The following is a 24,198-nucleotide window of genomic DNA, read 5'->3' on the forward strand; positions in this document are numbered from 1 at the left end:
CTCGAGTTGGCTTGGCCAGGCAGCAGTAGTGGTAACAGCCCCAGCATCAGCTCAGGGCAGGTGGCACCTGCACTTCCAGCCCAGCCCCAGTACCTGAATGCAAAATGAGTTGCTTTTTTCCCCCTAAGTTGGGGCAGGGGCTCATCTTGGATTCAAGGGAACGTGGTAATTTCCGAGCCACCGGCTATTGTCTTTGAGAACCTGTGCAGGTGGGTGAGGTCCTGGACGACAGGAAAACGGTGAATATAGTGCCCGAGCAGGAGTAGCTGGGGAATTAAAAACAGGTCAGACTGATCTTGATACCAGGACAGGTGAAGGAGCTGGTCATGAAGGAATTTATTTCTAAGCACCTGGAGGAGAACAAGGTGTCCAGGGACAGCTGATAGGGAATCATTAAGAACAAGTCATGCCTGACTAACCTGATTTCCTTCTGTGACAATGTGACAGGCTCTGTGGAAGTGGGCAAAGCAGTGGACATTGTATACCCTGACTTTGGCAAGGCTTTGGACACTAATACTACTGCACAGTAGCGTATTAGCATCGGCTTTGCCTTGCACACTACAGAGCAGTAATATCCAAGGCTATCCAAGTACTAAGCTTAATGCGTACTAACTACAGTGCATTAATGAATGTGTAGATGCACCCACTGTCTCCCATTACTCTCTTACGGAAATACAGACTAGATGAAAGCGCTGCAATGTGGATATGTAACTGGCTGGATCACTGTGCTCAGCGAGTAACCATCAATGGCTTGATGTCTAGTCGGGGGAAAGTAGCAAGTGGATTTTCTAGGGGTCTGTCCCAGGTGTGATATTGTTTAATATCTTCATTAACAATTTGGATGGTGGGATTGAGTGCACACTTAGCGAATTTGCAGATGGCATCAAGTCGAGTGAAGTCGGGGGGCAGGGTTATGATCCGGAATGACCTGGATGGACTGGAACACAATCAATGAGATCAGATTCAACGAGGACAAATACAAAGTCCTGCACTTGGGATGGGATAATCACACGCACAAATACATGGGGAATGACTGGCCAGGCTGCAGTTCTGCAGAGAAGGACCTGCAGAAGAAGCTGAATGCGAGCAACTGTGCGCTCTCGTTGCAAAACAGGCCAACGGCATCCCAGGCTGTCTGAAAAGGAGTGTCGCTCGCAAATCAAGGGGCGTGATTCTCTGGCTCTGTTCAGCACTGGGGAGACCTCCCCTGGAGTATCAAATCCAGTCTCAGACCCCTCACTTTAAGAAATTGGACAAATTAAAAAAACTCCAGGGCAGAACAACAAGAATGATGAGAGGCCTGGGAAGCAAGACATAGGAGACATGGCTGCAAGAACTAGGGTTAGTCAGTCTGGAGATGAGAAGATGGAGTGGAGATTTGATAACAGTTTTCAAGGGCCTGACAAGCGCCTGCCAAGACAGAGGATAGAGACAGACCGCTCGCTGTCTGTGGCTGCAGGGGACAGGACAAGGAGCAGTAGGGGAAAATTAGTTTGGAGATTAGGAGGAACTGCCTTATCCTGAGGGTGGCCAAGCTGTGGCCCCGTCTAGTAGTATGAGTCGATGATCTATAACTTCCCAGTCCTTGTGCTCCAGGGGAACCTGCCAAACACCTTCTGAGGATGGGCCAGGGAATAAAAATGCATAGCTACTGGGCACAAGAAGCCCCGGACTAAACACAGATAGTGGTCTCATGGCCACGAGACTTTCACCGGTGCCTCTTCTACCCTCTCCATGCTCCACAAGGAATAACAACCCTTTTCCTCTTCGAATGGTCTGGTCCTTTTACATAATTAGTTTCCTATTCAGCTTGACTCCTGTTCGGAAGTTACCTCTGATAACTTCCCTTCGCTTGGCAGTTTGCGGCCTCTCTAAGTGCCTCTTGTCTTCTACGTCATGGAGTTAAACATGCACCGCTGTTTTACCTGGTATTTTGTGTAGGCTGCACCACCTTCCTTCCCAAGCCCAAGGAAGGGCACTCAGTGCCTGAAAGCTCATCTCATCCCTTGCCCATTGAGACAGCTGACCCAAAAAGAGGTATCACCAAACCAACCCTGCTTTGTGCTCTTTGCGGGCCCCCTTCAGCCCTTCCTCAAGCCGCGTAGGCAGGCACCCCTCGCACCTGGCTGCAGCCCACGTCCCCGGCCGTGACAATCAATCCGGTGCCCGCCGTGGTCTTTAACCCCTCTGCAGCTGCTGTGATGAGGGGCTGATGGAATAGGAGTGACCCCCCGGCCCATTTCTGCTCCCAGCTACAAGTACAACCTGACTCTGTCCTCTCTCGCACCTGAGGTTTAGAGCCGGGGGAGCCGGGGAGGAGGCTTTTGCCCCGAGTTGTAGCATTAGCTTCAGGAAAGACCAGGTGTATTGTGCGCTCTCCCTCCAGTGGCCATGTATTTGCATTACAGGTCTGCACCAGGAGAAAGGGGGGAGAGGTGAGCACACACCACACACACACGACATGCCTTGTCCACGTGCACATGCACACGCACACAACATGCTCTGCCCGCGCTGGCTCACGGAGGGATACCATGGGCAGATCAGGATGCACGAGGGGATGGTGCTGGGCATTGCTTCCAGCTGCCCGGCTATTGTTAAGCCTTTTAAGCATCCTTTAAGGAGTGCCTTGAGGGGAGGACAGTGATGGCACCCTGCAGATGCCTTGGGGAAGTGCCCGCCTTCATGTGCAGCTGGCACCGGAGAAAGCCCAGAGGTGCTTGTTTGAAGACGTGGCAAAGGGGTGCGAGGGCTGGTGCCACTGGCAAAGGGGAGGTTGTGTGAGACGTGGATGTGCTGGCTGCGCGCGTGAGAATCTGAAGTCACTCCTTGTCGAACCCGTGAGTGCAACGTGCACCTCGCTTGGCTTTCCCTTCACAAGAGATGCGGTGCGTGCAGCCCGGCAGGGCTCTTTCCCACGCTTGTGGCCGGAGTCATTTCTGTCTGAATGCCCTTGGACGAACCTAACCGAGGCCCACGTCTGTGTCCTGAGGGATGGAGCCAGTGAAATAGTGGTTTCCCTTTAACCTCACGGGAGGGGTCTCCACTTGCCTGCTGCAGCCCTGAAAATCATATTCTGGTCCAGGCCTCCTCCCTGCTCCCCTGTGCTGCTGCAAGTTGCACAGCCAGAGAGGCCTGGACAAGGCTACTGCCGCGCGGCTCCTTCCTCAGCCTCTGGGCTCAGGGCTAAGCCACCCCGGGCATTTGCTTCGTCTTACTGAATCTGGTCCCGTGTGACCGGCCAGGTGGCTTCCAAACCACGGTCAGCCTGACCTGTGCCATGCGCTGCGCTCCTGAGCTGGGCTGGCTCCTGCCTGCGCCCCTTTTGAACTCTGTAGTCACAGCAGGTATAGGCAAAACAGTTCAGACCCAGGACTGAACTCAGCAGGGGCTGACCTTTCACAAACCTGCCACAAATGAGCTCTGCACCCTCCTGTGGTGCATCTACACCTCCAATTAATGTGACACATTAAACTCTGGGGCAGTTTGAGCCAGAGTCAACTGCTCCCGGGTGCAGCATGTACACATGCGCCTGAGACAGCAACAATTTGAGCCAGGGTGGAGCAGGCCCTGGGCTGGCTAGGCTGACTGGGCACAATGTACACCCCTGGTTACTGTTTACGTGTGCATTTTGGTGCAGTAAGATAGTAGCATCCCTGACATTACTATCCTATGGAGGAGTTAGTTACGTGTAGACAATGAACTAGTTTGCTCCACAGTAAAGCGCACGTGCAGATGCACCCCTGGAGTGGTAGTCTGATCCCCTTTCCCTGCCTGATGTATCGCTTTGCTTTCTGCTGCCTGCCCTGTGCTCCCTGACCAATCTGCTGCTCTGCTTTCTGCTTCTTCCCCAGTCTGCTGCACGCCACACACAGTGGCTGCCCATTAGCAATCAGTCTCATGCTTTCTCTCTGTCTTACTTCAGTAAATTGCCTGAGGCTAAGGGCCAACTGCTGAAAAGTGAGGAAGGAAAACCTGGCACAACTTTGGCAGACTCGGCCTCACCCCAGGTTGCACCAACCGCAGAAGCAGCAGCAGGTCTGGAGAGGACAGTGAGACCAGAGACAGGTTTTGCGTTAAGCATTTGGGGTCACTTCTGTCACCTCCCATCACCACGATGAAAACAGATCATCATTTTCCAGGCCCACGAGATGGTGCTGTTGTGCTGCAAATTCCCTCATCCTTGGTGCCTGCTGCAGCGAGGGCAGGTTGTGTCCGCACGTGGGCAGATCGGGGGTTTCCGGGGGGGCTCAGGTAACGTGCAACGCAACAGGTATTGGACAGACACCCACGGCCAGGGTGGTTTCGTCAGGGATAATCCTTTCTTGAGCAGGGGGCTTGGAGAAGGTGCAGCCTCGTGAGGTCCCTTCCAGCCCGACTTTCCTGTGACCCTCTATTTTTTTCCTGGTAAGAGAAACGAGAAGTTTTACTAATATTCTTCAGTTCAAGATCCAAATAAAAGCAAATATAATTGGGCTTCGGGGGCCAATGGGCAGCTCCAGGGTGATGCTGGGGGAGTATGGCTGTTACCCCCCCAGCCTGGCCAGGGACAGAAGTGCTCCCCGTACCCCGACATTTGGGTCCCCCGGATAGTGCACCATAGCCCAAAGATGCCCCTCACTGCCCTCCACATGTTGCCCCTGCCCACCCAAATGCCCCCAACTCCAGTCTGTCTCCTGTTATCCCACATATCCCCATGCTCAGCTCCATCCCGTCTCACCTCAAGCCCGGTCATCCTCCACCACCCCCCTCACACCCTCACTGCCCCCTACACACACCCGTCCTCATCAGACCCCAGCCCCTGGGCCCCTCTCACCCCTGAGCCCTCCCCTGCCTCTCTGAGCACCCTACACCCACTGCAGTCCTCAGGGCAACCTCATCCACCATCCTGCTTGATTTCACCCCTCCTCACACCCCATTTCTCTCCCTCCCACTCCCTCAGCCCCCAACCCCACCACCCCATAACACCCCAGGCCCTTCTCACCCCAATGTCTTCTACCCCACATACGCCCCTGCCCCCCGGAAAGCCCCTAGGTGCCCGTGATGCCCCATTCAACTCCTCCTAGCCCTCACCCATGGGGCCGGCAGGGGCAAGGCTGTAATAGCCGCCCATGCCGACACCCCCATGCATGTGCACGTGCTCGTGCTCCTGACCCCAGTGCGAGGCCGGAGGGCTGTTTCCACCACCCTAACCACAGCTCTGTCTCCAGCACTGCCCTGCCCTCCCCTGGCCTGACTTATTACGGGTTTGACCCCTGGGAGGCTGCACCTAGGCTCCTAGGTAGGGGCACACCTTTATTGGGCACTTGAGCCTAAGCAGAGAAATGCCTGGGAGTAAATAACAGACTGGATAATTGCAGAGGAAAGGAGACACTGAATAGTGGAAGATCAAGGGTCATGAACACCCGTGGAGCCGTCAACAGGAATAAGCCAGGAAGTCGATTAATTTCCTCGGCTCTGCCCGAATGGAAATGCCGCCGTCGCTGCCAGGTGATGTGTTTCAACCCTAAGTGAAGCAGGAGTCTGAATTCGCCTTGTTTCAATCTCCCAGACCCTGGGTCCTGTTACCACTTGGCCTTCATCCTGGGAAAAGTTCCTCGGGCCCCGCGGACTTCAGTTCATTCAAACGAACTGAAAGCTCAGTGATGCGCTCTTTGGAGGGAGCCTCAGCCTTTCCCCTCCCTTGTCTGTATTGGTTGCAGCTTATTTTTTTTGTGAAGATTGAGGCAAAGTAGCTGTTGAACAGTTGTGTCTTCTTCACCTCTTCTGTTTCAAGATCCCCCCGGCTAGTGAGCCAGCAACCCACAACTGCCTCCGTCTTTCTTTCCTGGCCAAAGTATGCAGAGAGCCCCTTGATGTCCTTAGCTCCCCTCATCAGATCCAACTCAGCTTTCATCTTTGCTTCCTGGTTGCAGACTGCTGTTATGGCATTCATCCTTCGGGAGCTGAGCGTCGAGCTGGAAGTCAGTACGGTGCGGCTGCACATAAAGCTCTCAGCCGCTCTATCAATTTGGGGCTGCTTTTTCCTTAAGAAGAATATATATATATATATCAGTGCTCAGCATCTCCAAACCCTCCATATTTACATCTACTCAAACATGCTTCCCTTCCACTTATGAGAGTTGCCAGGCTTAGGGTTGGGGAGGGCCGGGTTAGAGAGCTTCTGGAGGGGCTGGACGTGTTCAAGTCAGCGGGTCCAGATGCCCTCCACCCCAGGGTGCTGAGGGAATTGGCTGCGGTCATTGCGGGCCCCCTGGCACGGCTGTACGAGCACTCGTGGTGCTCGGGCCAGGTGCCAGAGGACTGGAAGATGGCCAACGTGGTCCCCATCTTCAAAAAACGGAGGAGGGAGGACCCGGGCAACTATAGGCCCGTCAGTCTTACTCCAATCCTGGGGAAGCTCTTTGAGAAGATCCTCAAGGAGCACATCTGCGATGGGCCGGCCTCAGGGATGATGCTCAAGGGCAACCAGCATGGTTTCATTAGGGGCAGGCCATGTCAGACCAACCTGATTGCCTTTTATGATCAGGTCACAAAATCCTTGGACGCAGGTGTTGCCGTGGACGTAGTCTGTCTGGACTTCAGCAAGGCCTCTGACACCGTCTCCCACCTCATCTTCATTAAAAAACTGGGTGACTGTGGCATTGATGCCTACACAGTCAGATGGATTGCAGATTGGCTGATGATCTCCCGAGGTCCCTTCCAGCCCTAATGTCTATGAAATCTATGAAATCTATGAAGGGTCGCACTCAGAGGGCGGTGGTGGACGGGTCATATTCGACCTGGAGGGATGTGGGCAGTGGGGTCACAAGCTGGCAGAGGGGAGGTTTAGGTTAGACATCAGGAGGCGCTACTTCACGGTCAGGGTGGCTAGGAGCTGGAACCAGCTTCCAAGGGAAGTGGTGCTGGCTCCTACCCTGGGGGGCTTTAAAAGGAGGCTGGACGATTACCTGGCTGGGGTCATTTGAGCCCAGTTTTCTTTCCTGCCCAGGACAGGGGGTCAGACTAGAAGATCTGCAAGGTCCCTCCGACCCGACTTCTATGAATCTATAAACAACCAGATCCAAACCCAGTGGATGAGCAATTTAATTGTTACTAATACTTGTATACAGCTTGGCCTTTCCCCCCACCCATAATTGCTCCTAAACTTGAAAAACATCACTCCCAAAATGCCTTGCATGGAGCTGCTCTCTGCCAAGTACCAGATTCATTCCTGAGGATTAGAGGCAATGGTTTACCAGCACAATGTGCATGGGTGCGGCTACTTGCGGTTATTACTTACATAGCAATTCAACGTCTTCAAAGAGCTTTACAAATGCTAACTAATTCATTCTCAGCCCAGCCCGGCAGGTAGGTCTGGATCTTTGCCTGCCTTAAAGACAGGGAAATGGGTTGAGAGATGTGTGCCTCACTGCAAGAGAGACCTTGTGAATTTGTGATTCCCCCAAAGGTGTCCAGGGAGCTGGGATGAGAAATATGGACCTTCCCCTCTTTAGACCTCAGCCCTCAGCCTCCACACATTAGAAAGCATCACTGGCTGAGACCAGGAAAAGCTGCCGTGATAAGAGACACGAGTTGGCCTGACCAGGCAGTGGTACATGATGATCCTGTGGATGCCGCGGGAGGATGCTAGGGATGTGGAAACAATATCTGCCCGTGAGGCCCAGCCACGTCTCGTCAGCAGCTGCTCCCGACGAGCTCCGCTCCCCGAGTCCGCGGTGTCAGCGGCGGAGCTGGGAGCACGCGGTGAGCAGCGGTCTGGACCCCACGCAAGTATCTCCTCTGTTAACTAGCTAATTAACAGCACCCTTGTAACAGGGGAGACGGCTCTGGATGGCACGTTATCCGCAGCCTGGGGAGAGGGATGGCCTGATGCCGCAAGCTTCGCAAGCCTCGCAGTGGACAGTCCCCCACCCCTCGGGGCTGGCAAGCAAGCAGCGGTGGATTGACACAAAGGTGGAGCCGGATCCAGATCAGCCCGAGTCCTGCACCCTGCCGCAAAAGTGCATCCGGCGGGCGCGCTGCTCTGCTCCTGTCCCCACGCAGAGGCGCAGCGCGGTCTGGCAGGGGTGGGGAGGCGCCCTCCGCACCGACTCAAGGAGCTCAGTCCTATTCTGCTTGTCAAAGAAAAGACTATGGAGGATGTTGCCAAAGGGTCAAAGGTGTTTAGCTGGCTCATTTTCAAATACAGCTCAGCGCATAGAAACCTTTGAGGACCGGAGCCAAAGTATCTGTGGGGGTGGGGAAGAGAAATTTGGCCGGAGGGGACGCTACAGCAGCGGGTCTCAACCCCGTTAGACCTCGCTAGACTTGAAGCCCCCTCGGGAAATGCTGCCTCTTAGCTTTTATGCTTTGTTGACTGCAGAGAAATACCAGAGCGATTCTTCTGTTGTAACGAGCTCTCAGAAAGACCCCAGCAGGGCAGGGTGGTTTTCACACCACGGATTTCTATGTGGAATCGCTGCATTTAATGTTGTGAATCGTGCTTGCACGCCTAACCGCTGACACTGCGTGGCACCCCACGGCACCCTTGAACGGATCTCATGGCACCGTAGGGTGCCGTCGCTGGGCATCGCTGCTCTAGAGTCTAGCAGACCGAAGGATGGCAGGAGCCAGAGGCTGAAAGGTTGAAGCAAGGCAATTGTGGACTCCGACAAAGCGCAAGGCTTCAGCAGTGAGCGTGAGTAGCCAGTGGACCGGCCTCCCGAAAGCTGCGCAGCGGGAAGGGTTTCAGGAAGCTCCCGTGGCAGGTTGTGGGAGAATCCAGATGAGATCCCCAGGGGGCTTCTGGCCTTCAACCATCTATGAACGAATCCGTGAAATGCTGTGGATCCTGCCCTGCCGCCAGCCCGAGCACCTGGGGAACGTGAGCACTCTGCGATGCTGCTGACTAGCTGCTTCTAGCCTGCTAGTGCAAGCCCTGTGATGAGGTAGTCCCCCTCCAGCGCTCAGGCCAGGCATGCACAATCAACAGTGGGGCGAGTAAAGTGCATGGAAGTCTAGACCTGCTCCGGAGGCCGCTCCACCTCATGAGTCCTCCCTTGTTTTTCCCACAGCAACTCTCTCAAGGGCTCCAAGTGCTTTCATACAATCATAGCAAATGAGGGTGCAAGGGACCTCAGGGGGTCACATCTAGTCCAACCCCCTGCTCCAAGCAGGACCAGCCTCAACTCCATCATCCCAGCCATGGCTTTATCCACCCGGGTCTTCAACACCTCCAAGGATGGAGTGGCCACCACCGCCCTGGGGAGCCTGTTCCAGTGTTTTACTACCCTCCTAGTGAGAAAGTTTTTCCTAACATCCAACCTCAACTTCCCTTGCTGCAGCTTGAACCCATTGCTCCTTGTCCTGTTGTCTGCCCCCACTGAGACCAGCCCAGCTCCATCCTCTTTGCAGCCCCCCTGCAAGGAGGTGAAGGCTGCTATTCAATCCCCCCACAGTCAGCCTCTCCTCACAACTCATGTCCCCCAGCCCCTCAACCATTTTCGTTCCTTTCCGCTGGACTCTCTCTAACTTGTCCACATCCTTTCTGCCATGGGGGGCCCAAACCTGGACACCAGACTCTAGATGTGGCCTCCCCAGTTTTGAGTAGAGGGGAAGAATCGCTGCCCTCCATCTGCTGGCAATGCAGACAAGGAATTAACCCTCTGATTCCCTGGTGTAGGTGGGTTTGTATCACCGCTATTGGGAGGAGATGGGGACCAGGTGCAAAGAGGCAAAGCAATTTGCATGGGGCCATGTGGTGAGACAGCAGCAAAATGGGACACACAGCAGGGGGGTCCCATGTCTCAGGCCTGCAGCATAGCTGCTAGGGCCTCTCTCCTCTTCGTGCAGCTCACTGGTTAATCAGGTGCACAAGGAGAAGACCGGTTGTCAGACGTGGCTGCTAAGTAACCCAGAAGGAAGTTTGCTTTCAAAAATAAAATTGTCGGCCTTAATCCAGCACCTTTCTTAAAGGAAATATAAGCAGCTCCCTTCAAGGTATTTGTGCCCGCAGAGAACCCCGCCTCTTCCCCAGAGGCTGCTCTGAGGACAGTGTTTTAAACACCAGATAGAAAAACATGCCTGAAATGCTACAGCCCATTTCTGTGGATGTTCGAGCCAATGGGAGCTCTGCAATGGACTCGGACGAAGAGGCAGGGCTGAGACAGGAAATACACGTAAGCTCTGTGGTCTGAATCTCTGCGGGGCAAAGAGCTCTCTGCTCCGGGCAGCTGGGGAACGCAGAGAAGAACGGCTACGAAGGAATTCACTGGCACAAGCCGCCTATCCAGAGTGGCCTTGGTGGCACTTTCGAAGTCTCTGTCACTACCCACAAGCTCAGAGTGGGTTTGGTAATGGAGCAGGTTTGAATCCTAGACAAGGAGGGTGGAAGGGAGCTCAGGAGGTCACATCTAGTCCAACCCCCTGCTCCAAGCAGGACCAGCCCCAACTACATCATCCCAGCCAGGGCTTTGTCTACCTGGGTCTTCAACACCTCCAAGGATGGAGACTGCACCACCTCTCTGTGTGACCTGCTCCAGTGCTTCACCACCTTCCTAGTGAGAAAGTTTTTCCTAATATCCAACCTCAACTTCCCTTGCTGCAGCTTGAGCCCATTGCTCCTTGTCCTGCCATCTGCCCCCACTGAGACCAGCCCAGCTCCATCCTCTTTGCAGCTCCCCGGCAAGGAGGTGAAGGCTGCTATCAAATCCCCTCAGTCTTTTCTTCTCCAGACTAAATCAGCCCAGTTCCCTCAGTCTCTCCTCACAAATCATGTCCCCCAACCCCACAACCATTTTTGTTGCCCTCCACTGGATCCTCTCCAATGTGTCCACATCCTTTCTGTAGTGGGGGGCCCAAACTGGACACAGGACTCCAGATGTGGCCTCCCCAGTGCTGAATAGAGGGGAAGAATCGCTGCCCTCAATCTGCTGGCACCGCTTCTCCCAACGCAGCCCCGGATGCCGGTAGCTGTCCTGGCACCAAGGGCACACTGCCGGCTCCTGTCCAGCTTCTTGTCCCGTCACCCCCGGGTCCTTTTCTGCAGAGCTGCTGCCCAGCCCGTCAGCCCCAGCCTGTACCAGTGCATGGGACTGTCCTGTCCTAAATGCAGGACTTTGCACTTGTCCTTGTTGAATCTCATGAGATTTCTTTTGGCCCAACCCTCCAATTTGTCGAGGTCTCTCTGAATCCTAGCCCGACTCTCCAGTGTATCTACTACTCCCCGCAGCTTCGTGTCAGCTGCAGACTTGCTGAGGGTGCATGCTGTGCCATCTTCCAGGTCGCTGATGAAGACATTGAACCAAACCGGCCCCAGGACTGACCCCTGGGGCACTCCACTGGATACTGGCTGCCAACAAGACATCGAACCATTGATTACTATCCTTTGAGCTCAGCGATCCAGTCAGTTTTCTATACAACTTACAGTTCATCCATCCAACCTGGACTTCCTTAGCTTGCTTGCGAGACTGCTGTGGGAGAGCATATCAAAAGCCTTGCTAAAGTCAAGGTATATCATGTTCATTGGTCTCCCACATCCACACAGCCAGTCATCACATCATAGAAGGCCATCAAGTTGGTCAGGCATGGCTTGCCCTAGGTGAACCCTGCCCTTTTCCAGTCATCTGAGACCTCTGCCCATTGCTACGACTTTTCAGAGATAATGGCCAGTGGCTCTGCAATCACATCCACCAACGCCCTCTGCACCCTCGGGTGCATCGCATCTGGCATCATGAAAGAGGAGAAAGATCCCGTTCAGGAGTAATCTGCATTACTGGTGCCCTTCCCCTCAAGATCCTGAGTCCTGGAAGGCCTCTGACAGCTTCTTGATCAGAGAAGGGTCCTTGCTGAAATGGAAGTGAGCTGCGGGGAATGAAATAAAGCTGAAAATAAAGCTGAAAATACCTCAGCCCAGAACTAGGCCAGCACTTCCCATGGGGAGGAGACAGGCCAGGCTGAGTGTAGCTTGCCCGTACCCACTGACAGCAAACTGAGTGAGGTAGTAAAGGGCCGTTTGTCAATTGAATGCCCACCCCAGTGGGGAGGGAACCAAGGTAACCAACACCTGGCAAGTTACTGTCAGGGGCGTTTCTTGTATCATCCTGGCTGATAAATTACTGCTGTATTTTCTTCTTCTTGTGTCCTGTAACCACTTTTCATTTGAGTCCAAAAACAGGCATATTCTATTGCTCTGTAGCCTTAATCAAAGTCCTCAATGGTGCATCAACTTGAGTTGATGCTGTATCTTTTCCCCTCCTAATAAAGTTGCCCGTGTTTCCTACAGACTCAGGCCCCCTGAGAAGGGGGAAGGATTTAAGACCGCTACCAGTTACTTAACCCGGCCCTCGCTGCCGCCGACAGTGCCCGATAGAAGGATGATGTTAAACTAAACTTATTTAACTCCAGCCCCTTTGGCTGTACCCAGAAGCCACAAACAGGGCTATTCAGACAGAATCACTGTGGCTCAAGGCCTTGTACTCTGGTGAAGATTAATCTGCATTGTTGTTTCAAAGAAGTGGCCTCCGCTGTGTAGATGCTATCATCAGGCATTTCTTCATCTTGGATTAGACCATGCCTTTGCACTTCGGCATTTATTGCTTAAGGCCAGAAGAGATGGCTTAGCAGTCTAAACCTCAGACTTGAAGTGCCTACAGGCAGACTCCCTGGAACTGCAGGTTTGAATTCGGGCAGGATTGGCTCAGCTTTTCACCTTTCCAAGGCAGTTTTGAGTAGGTTAGCACATAAGTGGTCGCTCAAAGGGGATCTAGAAAGGCAAGGTCCCCTCAGACGGTGCTGATCCTGCTGTAGCACTTACAAGGAGTAAAGTAACGGGATAGACGGGACGGAATAATCCAGGCCTGGGAGGAAGGATGGTTTTGTCGCTGGGACCAGGGGTCCGGCAATCTGGACTCTGGTCCTGGTTCTGCTGCAGAACTGGCCCTCTCTGCTCTTTCATCTACAGAAGGGGGGGTAAGAATAATTCACATTTATTATAAAGTAGCATTCAGTCAGGCACTGTACCGATCCATAGGATGACATGACCCTTGTCCTGAAGAATTTATCCCCTAAACAATTCCCTCCCTACTCGCATATGCATGTGCTTAATTAATTATTACAAAGCTCTTGAAGATTCTTGTCTGAAGGCCGCTGCAGATGTGTAAACTGTTAATTATCAGCAGTCATGGCTCGAGGAAGGCAAACGAATACTAGCCCTGTCTTGCAACAGCAACTCAAACTGCTCATCATCTTTTTCTCCATTCCACATCCCTTTTTGTGTAGGGAATGGTAAATTAATCACAAGAGCATCCATTAATACAGAAAGGAAGATACATTAGGGATCTAATGGCCACCTCGACTCAGCTGCTTTGCACATCTGCAGCACATTTCAATCTTGTTACCTTAATTTGGGCCAGGATCCTGCAGTCACATCTACCCTACCAGCTCCACGGAGGATCCGTGAGTGCAGGGGTCCAGCAGACCCTGTATATTTAATGTAGTTTTACCAATTCTGCTGATAAACCACGCAGGATGGATCCCATGGCTGACTGAATACGCCTATTAAAACACTAGAATCCCTTTACTTCTGGATACTTGTTTTATACACCTCACTGTTGTATACGGTGTTTTACACACCTCATTATTGCATGCCTATTTTACCCATTTTCTATCTGCCACACTACATGTCAGGTACACTGCTCCCTGCTGCACAGATATTTTTATGAGTTTTGTGGTAGTACTTAGGATCCCAGCCCAAATCATGGGCCAGAAACCCCCTGTGTATAAGAAGAAGGAGCAAAGCTACCATCCATGTGCCTTCCAGGAGCATTATTCATTCTAAAACAGAGTTATTCGCATGCTTGAAAGGCAGGTATTACCCCTTTGCTTGGTACACAGGATTTTTTATGGATGTATTTCTGGGCGAGTGGCTGGCCAGTCAGTACTCCCAGAACAGAACCAGGGCTAAGGCAACACCTGTTAATCACTGCAAATCTCATCACCTCTCAGTTTCCTTACTGCTAATTTGTCACAGTACAACAGGCTGCCATAGGAAAAATGTCACTTTGATTACCATCACTTCGCTTCACCTTGCCTGTAGGCTAATGTGGTGTAGCAGGATTAATTAATTTTGCTCAATAGTTAAGGAAGCATGAGACAAACATTAACTCTTCATTTACTGGATCACATCTAATCCAATCACACGGGGCTGCTTACTGCTAGGATTTAACACTTTTTTGAGCTACCCCGCAGGTCAAGTCCCCCAAGGAGAGCTCAGGTGTTGTGTCCAGAAACAGGACTCTCTGATAGCACGAAGGGAAGAAATAGAGAGAAAATAGCATCCAAAATAGTGCACAGTCTTGTCTCTGTGACACCACTCCTGAAGTGTCTCGGTCACATGGGAGTTGTGGGGCTTGTGCTGTCCTGGTGTCTACTGACCTCATTTTTTTTAGGTGCTTATAGAAGTGTCTCAGCCTCTGTGCCTGAAGGAGACAACCCTGGAGGGAAAAGCAAGTTGTCCCCTTACTGCCCTTCTTACAGGTCACATCCCCCGAGTGGGACAGGTCCCCATCTCCCAGGAATGAGGGTGAAACTCTTCAAGCTCCATGCCCACAGCCTAAGGAAGGAAAAGGCTCCATATCAACTGATTAATTCCCTGAGTGATGCAACCCTCCAGTCATTTCTTTTTATTAAATGGGAGATGTCATGCAAAGGACAACACACAAAGCTCCTTTTCATCACCCTATTCCTGACTGAAGAAGCTGTGGTGACTTTTTCAGATGCTTTCAAAGGACATAAGAATCAAAGGTACTTTTTTTGTTTAATCCCATTGTCTATACACCAAGCAGATGTTTCTTGTACTTTGGCAGGGCAGACTCTATCCAATTGCTGCATTTCTAAGGATTTTGAAGGCATTGGAGGAATTTTTAAAAGGTGTCAGGGCTCATTATTTCTGACAGCTTTCAGGTGGGATTTGTATCTGGATTATGTTGTGATTCAGGGCCTTAAGGGATTGTTAAGCACTCTTTTGAAAAGGCAGGAGCCAACTGTAGTACTAGTGTGCCAACAATCAGGAGAGGCAGCAGAAACTACAACTGAGCCAAATAAACTGGATTAAATAGCTCACAAGCAGGAAAACAAAGAATGTTTTGTATATTCAGAGACAAAGCACCTTTAAAACAGAGTTCAGGTTCTCAGCTGAAAAGTGACTCCTCCCAGGAAATACCACAGCAGGGCTCCAGTTGCAATCTGGTTTCAGATCAGATTCACTCCCTTTGCAGGCTGAAAGCTGATCTTTTTATCTCCCTGGGATCTGAAAGACAAACTGGATTCTTTCTGGGCTGTAAATCTTCTCCAGGAATAAGGATACCGTAGGTCAATGTCTGTATTCAGTTACACCTGTATAATTCAGTACTGCCAACATTGGGCACTGAAAAAAAATCATTAATCAGACAGACAAAGAAAAAAATCACTAGATTGCAGTTAGACAGGAGATTTAACAACAATGTATTGTGAGTCCTTTCTACTTTGCTTTCAAAGTTTTGAGCTTCTTCTATGCACTCAGGTCATATTTTTCAAGCTTTTTTTCTGCCACCTAGAAGACTCCTTTTACATGAAAGCAGATATTCCCAGGGCATGTTTATATTCCTCACTCGCCATGCCAGGCAGTGCCATGCTGCAACACCCGGCTGCTCCGTGGGCACTAGTCCCCTGTGCACAGGTAGTATAGCTGTGCCAGGTTTCTTAGCCACGTCCCTCCTCTGATCTGCAGCACCACACTGAGGCAACTATGCGACTTCTGGCACGGAAGGTAACACGCATCGAGCAGGTGGTGTATTCAGGCTAATGCTGTCTGGCGCAGTAAATTAGCAGCACAGACATGGTCTTGGATAATCACAGAAGCCCAAGAACGGGCTTTGTGAGAAACGTCAGGGGTTACAAGTCAGCTAGTATTTTTTTCACTCCTATTGACAAGTTGATACTGTGATCATTACCTATTAAGTAAGAGGTCCCATGGTCACTTTTGTGACCCAAACGGCATTTTGAAGGGGGGAAAAAATCCTTGATTCATTGGTGTTAAATGCAAACACAAAACAAAAATCCTGAAGTCTGGAAGTTGCATGTAAAGCAGTGTTTCGGAGCGGGGGGGGGGAAATGTACCACCCCAAACACAGGGCTTAAAATACAGAGTTAAAATGCCCAGACAATCTGCTGTAGGGTAAGTAGAGATCTCACATGTAAGCAACTCCTAGGACAGCATTTCTCAACCCATGAGTTGCAAGAATATATGAAAGGGTTGTGAACAAACTTTAAAAATGGAATCTCCTTTAAAGGAGAAAAACATGGGAAACCGTGGCTTCTCTCAGGCTGGCAGAGTTCCCACCTGCAAGGGGCTGCTTGGGGTCCCCCATATGCCCACCCCCTGCCCCACACGGGCCTGGGGGTGGGGGCAGCAGATCAGGAGTGAGGGGCACTGGGACAGGACTGGCCCTTGATGTTTACAAGTGGGTCCTGGTACAAAAAAGGTTGAGAATCAGTGTCTTAGGAGACTGGACTGGCAAGGCACCAGCTCAGAGGTCATTCTTGCTAAACAACTGGCTGTTTGTTTTTTTAATCTGTCAAAAGTGATTGTTTTTAGACTACTACCTGGCCTGTGTTGGGAGGACGTCACCCTGCTTAGCAGAGACCATCTTGGTTTCCCCAAACACAAATCTTAGATCATTCTACCCATCTTGAACTTGAAACCTTTTCTAAGTCCATTCAACCTTTCCAACTTCTCTTGCTTACAGTTCTGCAGTCCAATCAGCTAACAATTTAACTGCAATGCTTTGAAGTCCACAGGTGCGTACATGTGCATCTGTCTTGGTGGGAGAGGAGGAGATGGTAAATGCTTTCTAATGCACCAAATCGTTTTGGGAGAAAAGATAAATGAGATTAGATAGTGGGGAAATATTAAGTAAAGGTCCCTGTAGAAGGTAGGTACTATCTTCTCTCTGATGAGCCGAACCTGCTGAAGATTACACACTGCTAGGGAATATCAGCGCCGATGTCAGGGATCTGGTGGTCTGATAAGGGCATCAGAACAACTGGCAAATGCACGCACAAACACTGCAGGACAAAAGATCCACCTTAAGCACATGCCTTCCTAAAAACCCAACTTAGAACAAACAACAAGTGTTTCCAAACTGTATTTCTTACTTATTACTGGCCCTTCCTGTATCAGAAGGCTCACTATAGAAAAAACTGGCACCTTTTTGTTGAAAAGATTTTCCAGCAGGCCCGAACTTTAAAGGGATTCTGCTCTTTCCTACTGCATAGCTAAAGGCAGCAATGGTGAACCAGTATCCTACTGAAAACATCCTCCCTGAGTATTTCACTTCCACATGTCACAAGGCTCTTGCATACACGTGGGGAGCCTGCTCCCCTGTGCTGGAAGTCCAGCACAGGGGAGCAGGCTGTTAATCAAGTCTGCTGGAGCATGCAAATCGCTGCGCATCACGTCACTGTCTCAGCGTCGCCACGTCTCTCTGCACTGACAAATGGCAGCAGGGTGCTTCGAAATAAAACGCCCAATGAGCTTTAGTTCAAAGCGCTCCACTGCCGTTCTTTCAGCGCGAGGACGTGAGGCAATGTTGATACGTGTGACATGCGGGCACTTTTAATTAGCATAGCTTGCTAATTAAAGCACCCAGAACTATGGCAGGAGCACACGTAAAAATGCCCATAAGTTTCAAGTTTCTCTCAGTCTTGGTTATTAAAGATTTCTTGGAGATCTTGGTTTCTTTATGGTTTGTCCTTACTAGTTGGCACTTGTTATTAAAAAATGGTGAGGAAGTCACCGTGGCAATGGCCAAAGGAGTCAGCCAACCTGACTTGTGCGGTTACAGTAAAAAAAAGAAAGCAAACAACATTTTCAGAGGCAGAAGAAACAGGAGGGAAACGTGCCATTGTATATACCAACAGTGCATCCTCACTGAGAGCACTGCAGTGCCGCTCTCATGGATCCGCGGGAGGAGCCTCCTGTAGATCTATCCAGCCTGCCAGGGAACATGATTTTCTTGCACTCAGCCCAGGGCCTCTACTGTTTGCAAGGAGGAAGCCAACGGCTGCACTACTCCACGACAAGGCTCTGTTATCAGCACCTCTGCTTCCCAGCATACCCCTTCCAGCAAGTCCAAAGAACTTAAATTTGTGTTTGTCACCTAGTTTCCTGGCTTTATAATCATCTATCTGCATAAGATGATGTAGTATATATAATCTCTTGTCCCAGACACTGATCATGGTGGAAATGTCCCCAACAGTTCACTTAATTTTACAAAATAATACCACAGGGCAATGTTCTCCTGTACCAAGCAGGAGATTGCACTGTACCATTTAAGAGGAAGGGCATTATAAACTCCCAGTGTAGGAACAGGCTTCAGTGAATGGGTTACTCTTTGTAAAAGGGTAAAAACAAACCAGTCTCAATTCTGCAGAGCCATCTGAACTCCCACTCCATCCTCAGCTTTGTTGTTAACTCTAGGCCCTGATCTTCGTGCATGTCCTCCTATGTAGAAGCTGTTGCTTCTAGCTATGGCAGCATAAGAAAGAGCTTATGAATAGGTACGTATAGTATAACTTCATGCATAAAAGTGCAAATCTCCCTGCCTTCTGCCTAATATAAAAAAAATGTTATTCTGAGTCAGACCACAGGTCTATCCTAAGGTCCAGTATCCTATAGTTTACAGGGGCAGAGGATGGATGATAAAAAAGTAGCATTAAATCCATCAAATCACATATCCAAGGCAGCTGTTGGTAAGTGGTTTTATATGGAGTATATATACATTTTGGAAGGTCTTCTATAGCCTATTAATGAATAGACTGACATTTTTACATCATTTTATTAAAAACATGTAAAGTTCTAAAATTAAAATGTACATCTACTACATCATAATCAGTTTGTACACTCACAGGTAAAGTGCTAAAATTAAATGTTACAAAACCGACACTGGACTACTGTAAACAAGTCTAAGAAGAGCTGAGTGCAAGTAAAACCAGCTAATGTTAGGTACGGTATCATGCTAATCACCCTCTACACACAGATCTCACAAACACTAAAGCTTTCCCTCTCCTTCAGTAATGGACAAAATTACAATACATACATGAGCATAACAGAACCATTTGAAGAGATGACAGTGCTGTTCAGTAATTCTTCAGTACATAAGAAACTACAGCAATGCTTTATAGGCAAAAAAACCAAATCTGTAAGATATCCCATCTCAGACTCATGGCTCTTTAGAAAACTTAATTCAGTTGCAGGACAGACAAATCAGCATTAAGTTTAATCTGACATTCAAGTCCACATTTCATGGCTCAAACAACCTCCAGTCACAATGAGTCATCTGCACGTGACTGTAATCTGTCCAGAATATTCATCCCGCTCTAATGGTCTAATTCTGCACATCCTCACAGGAACTTCCAATGAAATCAGCAGACAAGGGAGAGAGAAGCAGCTTGCATGTCTGGGCCTTAAGTTTAGTGCTCACAAAGAGCAACAGCAGTAGAGACTTAAGTCTTCCAGTCAAGTTCTAAAACAGCTCCAGTGCAGATTTCCTCCCCTCTTCTTTGGATGTACTTATATTTCGGTCACTAATTGCCCGCACACCCAAGCTAGCTAGTTTAAATGCTGACAGCAGGATCGTTATGGCAGCATAGGAACTCAGGGATGCTGCAAAACCTACCCGAGCTGCTGGGTAAAAAGACTTAGAGTCTGTATTGTATTACATTGTTAGTGGTACCTGTGCCCATTAGATGCTAACATCAGGCACATCTCTGTGAGCTGCAGCAACTGCAGCTTAGACCAAGCCTTTGACTCAACTGCAAGTTGATGGGATCAGTAATGCAGTCCCCATGCCCCTCCCAGTGTCAGTGACAGGGCAGAGTTAAGGTGGTAGAGGGTATGATGGTACTTGTCTGCTAGGATCTGGACTGTGACCATTAGCCTGATTTCACATAGGGACATGCAGAATCAGACGTACAGTCACTAACAAGCCAGGAGGCAGCCATGCTAGTAGTCAAGAGATGCTAAACTATCCCGTAGTTTGCTCTGACCATCCATCTCTTAAATACATGCTTTATAAAGTTCATATCTAAAGTTTCTGCAGCAAAATTTACATTTTCAAACTAAAAACTAAGAAAATTTACAGTATTTGTGACTGAGCAAACTGCTTCACAGCCAAACTTGTGGCTTTCTTGAATCTTCCAATTTTTTTTTTTTTGGGGGGTGGGGTGGGAAAGACAGCTTGCAATTCAATAGGAAAAACACAGCCCTGCAGACATGCTGTGTTCCCACACAAAAGGTTTCCATGCAGCATTACTGCAACTTAACGGTGCAAACATCTCATTAAAACCATAGAAGTGGTGGAGAAGCACATTTGTAATAAAGCAACCAAAGGCATAAAGAACATAACCAGCTCTAGGGATTCTAGTGCCACTGGCAATCAGGCAAATACCTGCCTTTGCCACCTCCAGTCAGTCGCACAACTCCAGGGACTGCTGAACAATTCAGTGCCACTGTGCAATGCCCCTGGTCTCTCTGTATACAACAGCTGGCCCTGAACAAGCGCACTGGCATCAGGTGTCTGAGGGAAGCGTGTTGTGCTATACGCTGGAGAGAAATTCGGGGTGTTCACTCCCTGACGACAGGATGCTGTCAGTGGTGGAACAGGTCAAGCTCAAGGTGCCCTGCTAACACGTGGGGGCAAGGGAGTGAAAAGAGTCTTGTGGCTAAGGCATAACCAGGCATCGAAAGACTTGATTCTCTTTTCAGCACCGCTACAGACTTTCTCAAGACCCGAGGCAAGACAACACCCCTGTGCCTCAGCTATCCCAGCTGTAACACTGTGATAACAATCTACTTTCGCACGGATTCAGGGAACCTGCTTCTGTGCAGCTTCTGAAGTTGCAAATTTAGGACCTTGTTGGGTTATGCTCCACTTCCATGGAGGCAAAAGCCAACATTTGACAGTAGGGCTGTAGTATTTCTCTGCCAGACCAGGGCCAAGAGTTATTTGATTGAACTAATGGAGCCCCTGTTTGGACAGAAGCATCGTGGGACAAGAGGAGGTTAGCTGAAGTCTGGGAGAAGGGGTTTGCTCCCACATTCTCTGCAGGAGGACAGAGCTCAGGGAGAAGCGTGCTTATGCTATGGGGTTGTCTTGGGGGAGCACTTGTCCCACAAGCTAGGTGGTTGGGCAGCAGGCTGTGACAACCTTACACAGACAAGGTGAAGCTTGCTTACCCATTTGTAAAGGGCTCTGATTATAAAAGAGAAAGGTGCTATAAAATACCATATGACATAGTAATTCAGTTCTGAAGCTAAGAGGCAGTGGAGCTGTGATTATGGGGAAGGAGCGTGGGAGGGGAAGAGAAGCAGCTGCTGAGACCAGTATTTTGCATTTTAAATCACCGCTGCAGTAATGGAGCCTTTACTCTGTACTCCAGATGTAGAATAAGAGTGAAGAACAGGCTAAAAATATCTACATCTGGAACACAGAATGAAGAGCCATCTCGGTCCCCATCCCCACACCAACACAGATGAAGCATTTGCTGTCTCCATCCCAGGAGCTTGTCCAGCCTCTTCTTGAAAGCCTTCAGTGAAAGAGGTTCCTCTGTGAAGCTGAAGATTTAAACCCCACAATTAACCGATTTCAAATTAACATGGATGTAAGCACAACCATCCATCCCCACACACAGTATAAAACAAGTCAAAGCATGGTTGCAATGAGAACAGTATTGCCAAACAATCAATGTAAACACTTTACATTATTTTGTTCCATTATATTAAAATATGGATGATGATCAACTCCCTTAGTAAATCCAAATTCCTATAAATCATCATCCCTTTGCTGAAGCAAGAAGAAAGGTACAAAGTTTAAGCTAAAATAAGCTTAAACCACCTCATATTTTGTTATCATTGTTGATGTGGAATTGTAACATGTCCAACAAAAGCCACTTGACAGACTTTGCATACACCCTGTGCTCTGAAAAAGAAGGTAGAGAATAATCAGACTATTAGCACTGTATACTATCATTGTGGCAGCTTGCTACACACAAAGCCGAGCCATTAACTTCTATCCTTAATAGTAGGATTGACATAGAGAGGAGAGCAGAGTGGCTTCTAAAGCTTTTTATTGGAAGTTGGTTTTGGTTCATGCTTCTCCTTTGGAGCAAAGCCTGGTCTGACTAGGAAAAACAATTTACAGTAACTCTGCTATTAAAGGCAAGGTGACTCCCAGAGTAACCTTTGATTTCAAAGATTAGCACAGCTAAGTGATTTGCTGTAGTGTGACTGGGGCACAATTAAAATGAATCATGTTTGCAAGGCCCAGCTCTTGTTGCTCTCAAAAGCCTCTGAAGTACAGATACTGAGTTGTTGCCTTATTTTTGCCCCTGAGCTATACCATCCAAGCGTTACAAAGGCATTTCAACATGCCTGAAACAGGTCAACCAAGGGAATGTATGCGAGGACAATGAAAAAGTAAGTGTACGTTTCCCAGCAATGTTCTCCAGTAATTAATGAGGTAGGTTCAAATGTAACCAGTGTTTCCTCATGGTGAGCAATACTTGAAACTTATAACATAGCTGCTCCAGAAGATCTACTGTACCATATTAAATATGATTGGACTCCGCCTGCAATGTTGACAAGGACATGATATATCCTAAAGGCAAAATGAGAGCAAAATTATTCACAAAAAATATTGAACCCCCCCCTAAGTTTCTGTTCTCTGAACCTATTCTGGAATGGAAGAACCTACAGTAAGAACTAATCCTCTATGCAGTGCACACTCCACCCCTAACCTGGTGGGTTTTAGCCTGACACTTTGCTTAGTCCCAAAACAGCATAGTGGTAGTAAGCTCCTGACAATGCATCCCCCCTCTCTGCCTTCATAGGTGAAGCTGGGCTGATACATCTGTGCACTCATGGATCCCTGAGGGATCCCAATATCTCCTCTCGGGTTAAGGGAAAAATCCAGGTTCCCCCACAACATATATTTTATAGGTCAGAAATAGGCAAAGCTCAACTGCAATGTTCATATGTTAATATCGAACCACTCATTTTTAAATTAACTGGGTTAACTGGTTCAAACTGACCTTTCCACCTCTTCCCACAGAAATTGTAAACAAGTACAATATTTAAATAGCATTTTGTAAAAAATAAAAAAGCAAGGACAGTATACGTTATACAAAAAAACACCCTTTCACTGCCCTATCCCAATTTTTCAGCCTGAACAACTGCAAAAACTCATGATCTTCAACAGAGTTTTCATTCTTCCTCCAGAATGCTCATTCTTTTGTTGCATTTCCAGTGTACTTGTTTAAAAAAATGTCTACTGATTTCTCACAGATGTCCTTTGTACAGTATTTAAGATGCAGCCTGCCCTCTGTGCTTAATAAAAACACTACCAGTTTATTAACTAAATCAAAGACAAAAAGGTCACTTGGAAGAACCCCTTCAATATTCAAGAGTTTCTTTCTGCTTCCTGGAACTCTTAACATGACCTCACCAATTGGATCTTCAAGGGTAATATTTATTGAAACAAAGACAAACTACTTGGGTGGGTTTCCAAATGACAAATTCAACTGTGGTGCGTGACAGGAAAATAACCATTATCAAATAAATAATTATCTACGTGTAGGTTCATTTGGAAGCTACAACCAACTCTTATACTTTTGTTATTCTCTAGATCGCAGATCAAACATTCCAACTTTGATGTAAGCATGAGAACAGCTGGCTCTGAAAAAGAGAAACCAACTTTTCAGCTTCCTGATGCGTGAAATCAGCACCTGATGAGAGGCATGATAATACTGAGCATTATCACATTACTGAGAAAGGGGCTCCAAGATACACTATCGTATATGCTCATCTTTTTTGTTGAACACATATCAAGCACTGGTTCCATCCTCTTCAATAACCCGGTTCATGCTTGTACCATGTGTGATGTGCGTCATGGGGTTGCTGCTGAGATCCCTGATGCTGCTGTGACGCGACTGTTCGTTAAGCCGATGAGAACTGCTATGCCTGGAGTGATCAGTCAGTCGTGACATACTGCCGTGAGGTAGTCGGTCTTCCATGCCTCTGTAGCTGCAGGGGGTATACCTAATTTATAGACACAATGTCAAGTTCTTCATTACCATGGGCAAAAATGTGGGGGAGGGAACTTGCCATATATAACATTGCATTTC

The 24,198-nt window shown here is 48.9% G+C and overlaps 1 protein-coding gene and 1 long non-coding RNA gene across 3 annotated transcripts in view; one reads left to right on the forward strand and one right to left on the reverse strand.

Annotated features, from left to right (window-relative positions):
* Positions 1-11,231, forward strand: part of LOC109312176 — a 16,797-nt gene extending 5,566 nt beyond the window's left edge. Inside the window, exon 3 of the long non-coding RNA XR_002101712.1 lies at positions 11,221-11,231. This is a non-coding gene — a long non-coding RNA (uncharacterized LOC109312176). The remainder of the gene's footprint in view (positions 1-11,220) is intronic.
* A 7,546-nt stretch (positions 11,232-18,777) lies between these two features.
* Positions 18,778-24,198, reverse strand: part of FZD3 (frizzled class receptor 3) — a 79,781-nt gene continuing 74,360 nt past the window's right edge. Inside the window, exon 6 of one of the 2 annotated variants that reach the window (XM_019537215.1) lies at positions 18,778-24,112. In XM_019537215.1, the coding sequence (XP_019392760.1) occupies positions 23,899-24,112 (214 nt within the window). In that variant the 3' untranslated portion in view covers positions 18,778-23,898. The remainder of the gene's footprint in view (positions 24,113-24,198) is intronic. The other variant, XM_019537216.1, reaches the window with a different exon arrangement.

Source organism: Crocodylus porosus, unplaced genomic scaffold (assembly GCF_001723895.1).
Source record: "Crocodylus porosus isolate Cpor-Errol unplaced genomic scaffold, CroPor_comp1, whole genome shotgun sequence".
Classification (NCBI taxonomy): Eukaryota; Metazoa; Chordata; order Crocodylia; family Crocodylidae; genus Crocodylus; species Crocodylus porosus.